Source organism: Chionomys nivalis, chromosome 4 (genome assembly GCF_950005125.1).
Source record: "Chionomys nivalis chromosome 4, mChiNiv1.1, whole genome shotgun sequence".
Classification (NCBI taxonomy): domain Eukaryota; kingdom Metazoa; phylum Chordata; class Mammalia; order Rodentia; family Cricetidae; genus Chionomys; species Chionomys nivalis.
The window spans coordinates 93,296,276-93,307,118 of NC_080089.1; the positions used below are offsets into that span (position 1 = coordinate 93,296,276).

The 10,843-nt window shown below is 43.2% G+C and overlaps 1 protein-coding gene across 1 annotated transcript in view; it reads right to left on the minus strand.

Moving 5' to 3' along the window:
• Rasa2 (RAS p21 protein activator 2) overlaps positions 1 to 10,245 on the minus strand; it is a 107,828-nt gene extending 97,583 nt beyond the window's left edge. The window contains exon 1 of the mRNA XM_057767331.1: positions 10,086 to 10,245. Coding sequence (XP_057623314.1) covers positions 10,086 to 10,227 — 142 coding nt within the window. The 5' untranslated portion in view covers positions 10,228 to 10,245. The remainder of the gene's footprint in view (positions 1 to 10,085) is intronic.
• Positions 10,246 to 10,843: the final 598 nt, after the last annotated feature.

Sequence of the window (10,843 nt, forward strand, 5' to 3'; positions counted from 1 at the left end):
ACAAATGCTACATATCCCCCTCTCTGTATAAAAGGTGTGTATTTATTAGAACTATTCAAAAGCAAGAAACTGCAGTCCACAGCAGAGAACTCAGTGGCTGTGGTAACATGTCTGCAGCTCCAGCACTCCAGCTAGACTGAGAGTCTGAGGCCAGCCAGAACCATAGAGAGATTTCATGTCAAAAAACAGTAAGTAGGGGCAAAAAAAAAGAAGAAAAGGAAGAAAGGGGGAGAGAGAAAAACAAGAAAGCAAGTGGGCAGAAAACCCACAAAAGCAGAGTTAGGAAAACAAAAGACTATTTTATGAATCCCTAGACTCATTTTTACTATGTTTGACAAACATTCTAACTTTATTGAGTATCCATTTCATTAGACCACGGTTAATTTAGAGGTAATCACCAAGTCCTGTCAATGGAAACAAATTCATTCCAATATACTGGAAGACAGGCAGCCTGGTGGGAAAAGACATGAGCCTTGTCAACAAACCTGCGGAGACCTTGTCTTACACTGCTGAAGAGCTCTCTGTCGCTGCATCTTTAAAGTCAAGAACAACAATCCTCTACATAAAATGAAGCAAATTTAATAACATGCAAACTATCCTAGCACACTACCTGAAAAACAGTAAATATCCAATAAACACGGGTTCACTTCCCCATATGTACTGAGGAATTTTTTTTTGTTTTGTTTTGTTTTTTGTTTTTTTTTGGTTTTTCGAGACAGGATTTCTCTGTAGCTTTGGAGCCCATCCAGAACTTGCTCTATAGACCAGACTGGCCTCAAACTCACAGAGATCTTCCTTTGCCTCCCGAGTCCTGGGATTAAAGATGTGCGCCACTATTATCTGGCCCAGGAAGTTTTACATAAATAAGACTACCCAAATATACAGGTTCAAAATTATTGAGGACCTTCAAATATAACATCCCTCTGAAAGTTATTAACTTTTTGAAAAGTCAACATTTTTAGCATAAATAACTGATCAAATAGGCAAACTATATAGGAATCCTTTGTATTTTTAAGTTTTACTTTCTTTAAATTATGGCATTGGCACATACTTCTCTTGAAGACCTGGGCTCAGTTCTCAGCATCTACATTAGAGCGGCTCACAACTGCCTCTAACTCCTCTGGCTCCCACAGGCACCTGCATTTATGTATACATTATTAAATATAAATCTTTAAAATTGCCAAAAATAATAAAAAGGGGAGGGCTACTGAGAAAACTCAGCAGGTAAAGGCACTTGGTGCTAATTCTGACAACCTGAGTTACGTATGAAAGACCCACATGGTGGAAGAGAGAATCAACTCCTTCAGGTTAAATCTCTCTCTCTCTCTCTGTCTCTGTCTCTGTCTCTCTCTCTCTCACACACACACACACACATGGGTGCCCCTCTCTACAGAATTACATACATTTATATATACACACACTAAAATTTATACCCACACGCTAATAAGATTTAAAAATAAAAAAGTTGATATTATTAATTTCAATGTGTATTTAAAATGTTACCAAACTTGATTTCACATAGAGAATTCAAGTCGAATTGTGACTCACAGTATCTGACTAACACTTCATTTGTACAAACAAAAATGTTCGATAATATCTCCAATACACTTACACTCTCTATTAAAAATCAAATCATTACAAGGAAGACTAATTCCTGTTCCCACCACTGAAAATAATAATCAAAACTATACATCTTTTCAGACATCTTTTTAATAAAATGTATCTATTAGTTTACAGAGAAAAGTTCACTGTCCCAAGAGTTGAAAAGCACACATTAAGGGGCTGGACTGTAACTCAGTGATAGAAAGCTTAATTGGCATTTGTGATGTCCCAGGTTTGATCCTCAGGTACCACAAAAACAGATTAGAGGGATGGATGGATGGCTAGGGGAACAGAAAAATGTATGATAGAAAATACATGCATACATACATATATATATATATACATACACACACACACACACACACACACATATATATTACTCTAATAACGCTTTTTCCCCACCCAATGATACATCTTGGGGTCATTCTAATATACATGTACTTCATTCTTTTTAACTGCTACAGTATATATGTATGAACAGACTATCTACTTTCCTATTAATGAACACTTTAATTATGTCTTTCTTTTTAAACAAGACCAACACAAAACCTCTTTGTATGTGCCTGTAGGATAATATGGTAGAAGTAAAAACACATAAGAAAAATACATTTAAATTTTAATAAATACTACCAAAATGCTATAACATGGTTTTATAAATTTAAAATCACAATAAAAGTGCAAAGTATGTTTTCCTATGCACTCATTAAATACTGAAAGAAGCAAGGTTTCCATTTTTTGTAAATGGTGATATATTCACACAATTATTTCTCTGATTTATTTCTGTTCAATTTCACCAGCATTTTCATATATTTACTAGATAATTTATTTTCTTTTGTGAAGTACTTTTGCACATATTGTTCCAGGGACCTCTTTATAAAAATCTGTATGAAGCCTAGACACAGTGATGCAAACCAGAAATCTCAGCACATTCAGCGACTGCAGGAGCCAAGAGGATCATCATGCCGACGGTGGTGGTGCACACCTTTAGTCCCATCACTCAGGAGGCAAAGGGAGGTGGATCTCTGTGAGTCTGAGGCCAGCCTGGTCTACAGAGTGATGTCCAAGACAGGCTCCAAAGACACACAGAGAAACCCAACTTGAAAAAACGAAAAACAAAACAAAAGATCACCACAAATTCAAGGTCAGCCTGGGAAACATAGTGAGAGCTCACATTTAAAATAACATACAGTAGCCAGCAGTGGTAGCACACATCTTTAATCTCAGCAGAGGCAGGCAGATCTCTGTGTATTCAAGGCCAGGCTGTTCCACAGAGCGAGTTCTAGGATAACCAGGGCTACACAGAGAAACCCTGTCTTGAAAAACAAAACAAAGCAAAACAAAATAAATAAAAAACACACAGCTGGGCTAGATACAACTTGGTGGTAGAGCACAAAGGCTGAATTCTTTTCCGGTACTCTACACACACGCACACACAACAAAGGCAAAAACAACTTAAATGCCAACCAATAGATGACTGGTTAAATAAAATACAATACATACAGATGAGAGATTATGCATATTACAAACATATTATTTTTAATGATACGAAAAAATCTTCAATTATATTGAAAAAAGATGCAAAACACACATATTTTGCTTCTATTTCTCTGTGGTGGAAAAGCCACAATGCACAATTGTTTGTAAGTGCTTAAATAAGCTCTAAAGGAATACAAACTAAGCTGGTAGACACTCAAACTGATGATTTTAGAGTCTGGGTACCAGAACTTTTTAAAGAACACAAGCGACACTGATGGACAGTCAAGACTGCAAAGTGTTAAGATAAAGTCTGGCATAAATAAGGAAACACCCAGGTTCATTCTCCACATATCGCACACCCTTGGTTGCATTGCTATTCCTATCACTATACAAAATTCTTCAGCAGGAACAGATGAACATGTGTACAAAACTCAAAGAAATTCTATCACCACTCTGAAAACCACTGGAGAGGGGAAAAAAGTCTTCAAACCTTACATGTGGTATATTTTCAACATTCATAGATAAGTCAATAGCATTCTAGGAGGAACCTTTGAGAGTGCACTCTTACAAGTCATTAACTGTGTGACACTCGGGTTCCTGAACACCAGAGTCTGTATGTACACAAGAACAGCACAAATGTTATCTTCTTTCTCTTCCAGGTCTAAAACTGTAAAATCCTCTAAGCAGAGAATGAATGAAAACTTCTGCTTAGTATAAATCTTAGACTGGAACAGTGAGTAAAGACTTCTTCATCCCACTCACAACTTGAGACAAACTTTACAGTCCAAGGGACTGATATGCCCTCCGAGATACTCAAATATATATTACATAGTACTACTGAATTAACCACTGGCCATAGAAAAAATGTTTAGGATTCAAACAATCTATTAAGTCTTAGGCAAATTTCTTAAGAACACTGTATTAAATGCAAAACAGGTATATTAACAAATTCAAGCATTAAAGCAAAAGTCTCTGATGTATTATCTTATAGCAAATGGTTCACTTTATAAAGCAACTATGAAAGAACACCCATTTTTGAAGTAAAGAAGCAAGAGTTCCTCAATCTGCTTAGCTATTCTATCATTAACAGCACTATTAGAATATTAGGAACCACATTCAAAGTAAATTTTCCAACTACAGCTCACTGTTTGTTCTGTTTGTGGTTGCTGCTGCTGTTGTTTTGATTTAAGTCAGGGTTTCTCTGTGTAGCTCTGGCTGTCCTAGAACTCACTCTGTAGACCAAGCTGGCCTCAAACACAGAGATCTGCCTGCCTCTGCCTCCTGAGTGCTGGGATTAAAGGCGTGCGCCACCACCGCCCTGCTCGTATTTGATATAACCTTATAACATGCTATGGCGGGGGGGTGGGGGGGGTTAAACACAAAGACCTGAGTTTAATCCTCAGAACAAAACCCAGGCAAAAATATTGGGTGTGGGGGCTCATGTGTGTAATCCCAGCACTAGGATGGCGAGACAGAGGGATCCACGGAGCTTGCTGGTCAGTCAGTCTATACTAATTACTGGGCATCATGCCATAAGAGAGGAGGGCAGTGTTCCTGAGGACAACGGTTGAAATTGCCCTCTGGCTTTCACATACACATGTACACACCTGCATGTAGACCTGCGCACACATGTACACACACATGGACACTCTTAAAAATGAAGCCAATTTAGCTAGATTTTTGATGATTAAACCCCCCCAAAAAAAGTCATAAAAATTTAATTTACATAAAATATTTAATTTAACAATACGTGACTATACAACAAAACTTTATTACCAGTTTTTAAAAGAGTATAGAAATATATCAGTAGGCAAAACACATAATCTGCTACTATTAAATAATTCCATAAAACACATTATCAAGAAAATAGGATTAGAGTCTATAATTAAAGGCTATAAAATGATGGTTTTATTCTAGCTACATTAGTTCCACAGTCACTTCTGGAACTATTCAAAGAGCTCTCAGTTACAAAAACTCCTCAATGAACTCACTGAGGTTTACTCCTGTTCTCCACGGAGCAGAGGCTTAGCTGACTGCTCTGTGAACTTCACAAAGATCCCTTTCTCCTCAGTTCCTATCCATCTCAAAGATGGATTCTTCTTCCGTCCTAAATAACTCATCCTCTCATTTCAAATTTCTGACAATAATGAATTATTACCATGAGTAAACCCTTTAAATCCCTCCATTAAGTACTCATCATCTTGTTTCAAAGATCTGATAATAATGAATTATTAGCATGAATAATTCCTTTTAAATCTCTTCCTCTCAACTCTTGGGTAGTCAATAAAAGTCTTGATTTATATCTTATAACCAAAACACTTAAACCTGCCGTGCCAAATAAAAACACTTCCCGTGTAAAGTATGATTTTAAGATTTTCTTTTCCAAGCTCCAGGGCCAACTAATATCAAAATTTATGAATATAGTCAGATAACAATTTATGAATATAGTCAGATAACAATTAAACTCTAATTAATAAGTCAGCATTTAGAAAAATGTAACCCTTTTCCTAACGAGGCAACTTTGGCCTCAATTCAAACCTAGGCTAAGTGAAAATTCCAATTTTCAAAGGAAAAAAGAACTTCCTGAGAGATCTATGAAGTTTTCCTTTGAGAAAACTGACAGTTGCTAGTTTGTTCAGCAATACAGAAATCCTTCCACCTCTAGTACTCTGAGACTATCCCCAAGATGACATTGAGAGGAAGGTATTTTCTAAAGGCCTGTCCTGTTCTAGTGAGACTGTTAAAAACAACAATGACAAAAATAAAACAAACAAAAATAAATACTAAACTGAAAGAGTTCACAGTATAACAGGAACATACACAAATGATTTCTATAATAAGAAAACGGTCATGAACTGCAATATTGGTTTTTTGCATCAAAGCCCTATGGCTAGAATGAGGGTATGTTTGTCTGAAAGACTTGAATCACATGGAGCAAGCTTCTAAAGTATGTGTAGGGTTCTCTGATGTAAATACGGCAGAGGAAATAACATGAGCAAAATGGCTGGTTGATAAAGCCCTGGTCCCACTCTGAAGATGATACAGAAAAGACAGAGATAAGCTCCCGGGTAAATGAGCCATCTAAAGTCACAGGAATATTACCTAACCAAGTCTAAAGCAGAACACAGCTTTCTGTGTACACCAGGAAACGCTGGTGCGTGCTGGACAAGAGCATCAGATAAGGCTTTATCTCCTGCTTCACTCCTTCCCAAGAGATGGCCCATGGCTGACCCAGCTCTTTTTTGGTTGTGGGTTGTGGGTATCATCATAGCAATCCTGTGAGACAGATATTTTTACTATTCACAATTTACGCATGAGACTACAGAGGAACACAAAGGTGTGAACAAAAGCTGGGAATTAAGTGTACATTCAATCCCAGTAGACTCATTACACCAGGCCCCTAAGCTTTGTCAAACTGCCGTAGTCATTCCTGGTCTGAAAATATCAAAATCCTAAGTGAATTCTTGGGTCACAATCATCTTCTCACAGATCTCACTGTACGATACTCACACACTTCACACAAATCTTCACAGCTGGTACCTTTATGAACCAGGTATCTATCCCCTGAGCCAAAAGCCTGTGCGTGTGTGGAACCTTTCAAAACTTTTATAATGGACTTAACTGGACAAGGGCAGACTGAACAAAATGTGGTAACCAAAAAGGAGGTCACACCAAACCTGAAGATATAAATAAAAGAGAAAATCTAAAACCCTTCTTTCACCTGAAAATAGGGTGTAATGGGGGAGGCATGCAAACTAGCTTTAGGTATGCCACTTACATCAAAGTAGTTGAGACCAAAAGTACTCCTGACTTCAGTTACTAAAGGCTCAGGTGACAGACAATTCGAAGATATCCAACAACTCTACCCCTTGAATACAGTTAAGGAAGCGGACCACTCAAAATGTTTTCAGGCTTTTTAGCATAGTAAACGGACCATCAGTCTATAACCCAAAATACTGTCTGCAATAGTCGATTTCCTTTAACCGACTGTGTAAAGGCAGCTATAAAATGTTTTGTCTATGTGTATTCTTGTTCATGTGGCTGTGTACAGATGTGCATGTGGGTGCCCGTGTATGTGGGTGCCCGAGACTCTCTACCTTTATTATTTGAGACAAGGTTTCTCAATGAACTAGAAGCTCTCCTCAGCCACACTGGCCGGGCCAATGAGTTCCAGGGATCTGCCTGTGGCCACTCTCCCACTGAGAGGATTAAAGGAATGTGCAGCAAGCGTTCCTCCCCTACTCATGCTTTTTATAAGGGCTCTGATGAGGAAGGCAGGTCCTCAGGCTTGCACGGCGGGCACCTGACCAGCTGAGCCCTCTCCCCACCCCGCAGTTGTTTTGATCCATCAATCTGATACCATATACCTTGTGAAATCCATGGGACATAAACAAATTAGGAATGAGACACCTGAAAAAGGGTGCGGACTATCATCTAGCTCTAGAACTTCAATAATATATACATCACATCGATCCATGCTCACTTTTCACCGGGATGGTTCAGAGAGCTAAGGGCCAGGAATATAGGAATGTTTCCTCTCAGGCGGATTTTTCAGCAGTCTAGGTCTCTAACTGCAGATCAGAGACCCACAAAGAGCCGTCTTGAATCTTACAGTACATCTCCAGGACAACAGGCAACTCTCGGGCCCTACCCCAAGGTTTCTCAGTATGCTGAAAAGGAACGGGGTGACATAGGTTATGTCACCATTCTCAGTATCTTCCCTGTCAGACCACCATCAGCCCATTTCTGTGACTTCAACACCTGCTGCTGTTTCTACCACTCTCCGGCCCTTACCTTACAAAACCCACATGTCAGTTTCAGGAACAGAGAAGAGCATCTCCTTGCAAAGGTTCCCAAGCTTAACCAACTCTATATTACACCAGCTAAAAGGAGGACAGAGAAATGGGAGGGGCTTTATTTAAATATATTTCTTTGCGAAACAGTCACACCATGACCCGAGCTATAAGCTGAGCAATTAAAAGATAACCCGCCCAGGATGAAAGCAAGTGTAATACTCTAGCCCCAGTTAAACTGAAAATAACACTCCCAGGAGCTTAATGGTCAATTTCTGGGCAGTGGGACTGCCTAAACCACGGGAATTAAGGTGTGTGTGTGTGTGTGTGTGTGTGTGTGTTTAATTTGCACCCAAATCTCTCTTGGAGTGATATTTTTGCCAAACTGTTCACAGAACCTTTGCTATGGAGCAGGTCGCAGTAGACGGTGTCTATGTCCTTCTAGAAACAGTCCAACCCTAAGGCTCAACTTCAACAGTGCATATGTCACCCCCACAATACAATCTGCTTTTAGAGATCAGCGAGGCTTCCACAGACAGTGTCTAGTATCAATTCACAGAGAAATATAAAGTAGCAAAAATCTGGAAAGCCAGATCAATGCAGGGAGGAAATCCTAATTCATTGGGCTGTAGCCAAGCATTGCATATATGCAAATACTAGGAGTAAGAAATATTAACTGTGAAAAGCCTACCCCTAAGAAAGTAACTTAAAATACTGGGTACTTAAAAGACTCTCACAAAGCATCCATTCCCACGGTGTAATTTCCCAAGGTTTTTTTTTTTTTTTTTTTTGGTTTTTTGAGACAGGGTTTCTCTGTGGTTTTGGAGCCTGTCCTGGAACTAGCTCTTGTAGACCAGGCTGGTCTCGAACTCACAGAGATTCGCCTGCCTCTGCCTCCCGAGTGCTGGGATTAAAGGCGTGCGCCACCACTGCCCGGCTTTCCCAAGTTTTAATACCTAAAATATCTTCATTAAGAGTCCCAGGATCTCAACAGGAAATAAAAAGTGACATTTCACGTGTTTGCTCCTGGGGTTTTAATAAAATTCCAAATTCTTTTGAAAGGGAGTAACTTTAAAAAAAAAAAGTGGGAGAATCCAAAATAAGTTATAGCGTTAATATTTAAAAAGAAAAATTGTATATTCTGCTGAAGAAAGCGGTATTAGCCAGTCTAACACAAAACATAAACTATCTTTCGGGTTTAGGAGAGACACCGTGGAGCATGATTCCAATCTGAAAGTACTGAATATTTTTTTTTTCCAACAAAAGTTAAGTTTTATTGATTTGTCTTTCAAACAATGACGGGGGTCGTCTAAATAAGCTGTGGGGAGTCAATGTACTATCAAACGGGTCATTAAAAAGACTAAGGATCGCAAGGACAATCACACTAGCCTGTCCCCGAGTAAGCTTCTAAACTCCTCAGCGCGGCTCGCACAAAAGTAACAAATGCACGGGAAAGAATGAAGTGGGTTAAGAGCGGGCTGGATGACTGTGTTTTGAGACCTGCTCACAGGAAGCCACTACATCCTGCCCACAGTCCCTGTCAGTCACGCCGTCTCTCGATTCAAGTCCCCGCCGCAGCCGCAGCAGCAAGGTGGGGCGGGCACAGGTGTCCGGCCCGTGCTTCTCGGGCGTCCCGCTCGCCTGCTCGCCTCGCCTCGCCGCGCCCAGCCGACCCCGGGCCGCCGGCTTCCGCAGCCCCCAGCAGCCGTCTCGACCTGGCCGGATCCCCGGAGCCCCAGGGAGCCCGCACCCCCTCCTCAGCCCGCCGCCCGGCCCAGCCCCGCCCCGCCCCGGCCGGCCTCCCTCCTCCGGCCGCGCCTCCCCGGTAATTACCACGGGGCTCCCACCTCGGGCCGCTCCCGTCGTCCGCGGCCGCCCGCAGGCCTGCGTCCGAGAGAGGCCGGAAACTCGGCGCGCCCCCGGCCGCGCCCCGGGCTCCCGCGTCCAGGCCGCGCTCCAGGCGGCGCCCCTCACGCCCGCCTGCCCGCCCGCCTGCCGCCCGCTCGCCCGTGCGGGCAGCTCCCCGCCCTGCTCGCGCCGAGGGGAGCCCCGACCCGCGCCGTCCCGTCGACGCGGCGCCTCCCCCAACACACCCCCATCCCGGCTCACCAGTCCCGGGCGTGCCGCCACCCCCGCGCGCGCCTGCCGCCCACCCTCAGCCGCGCCGCCCCGGGATCCCCTCCGCCCCCCCTCCCCGAACCCGGCCCCGCTTACAGATCCTGCCGCGCAGGCTCTGCAGCACTCGGACCTCGCGGCTGTCCTCGTCTCCCGTCTTGGGTTCTGCCGTGCCCGTGACGGCCGGCGCCTCGGGAGAAGCCGCCGCCGCAGCAGCAGCAGCAGGCGCTGCCGCCGCCATGGTGCCGCCCGGCCCCTACCGCAGTCCTACCGCCTGCGTAGCCGGGCAAGGCGGAGCCCGGCGAGGCCTAGGCCGGATCGAGCCGCGCTCTGGCCCCGCCCCGGCTTCGGGCTGGCTCGCCCCGCCCCTCGCGCCGTGCCCGCCCGCCTCTCCCAGCTTCGCTCTGGGACCCTGCACCAGCTCTCAGCCTTGAGTGGTTGAGTGGGGCGGGGAAAGGCTCTGAAACCCCCACCGGGAGGACAACTCTGGCCCTCCTGTGATCCCCAGAACCCTGGGAATTGGGCGTCCCCCACGAACGGACTTCCAGGTCCCCTAATGTTCAAGGAAAATAGGAGTCCCCAGTCAGTGCGACTCCAGGTTCAAAGAGAAAGTTTGGCATTTTGGGCGAACATCAAACAACTGAGAGATGTATTCGAGACTCTCCCAGAAGTGGCCAGATGCTCCCTAACGAGGAGACAAACCACAACCTTTGCTCTAAGAACACTGCTCCGCAAAAAAAAAAAAAAAAAAAAAAAAAAAAAAAAAAAATGGCTCAAGCAAAGGACCACAGACTCCCACCCAGCCCGAGACCCAGAGAAATTATGACGTTATCACCCCTGGTGTATTTCAGAAGCAG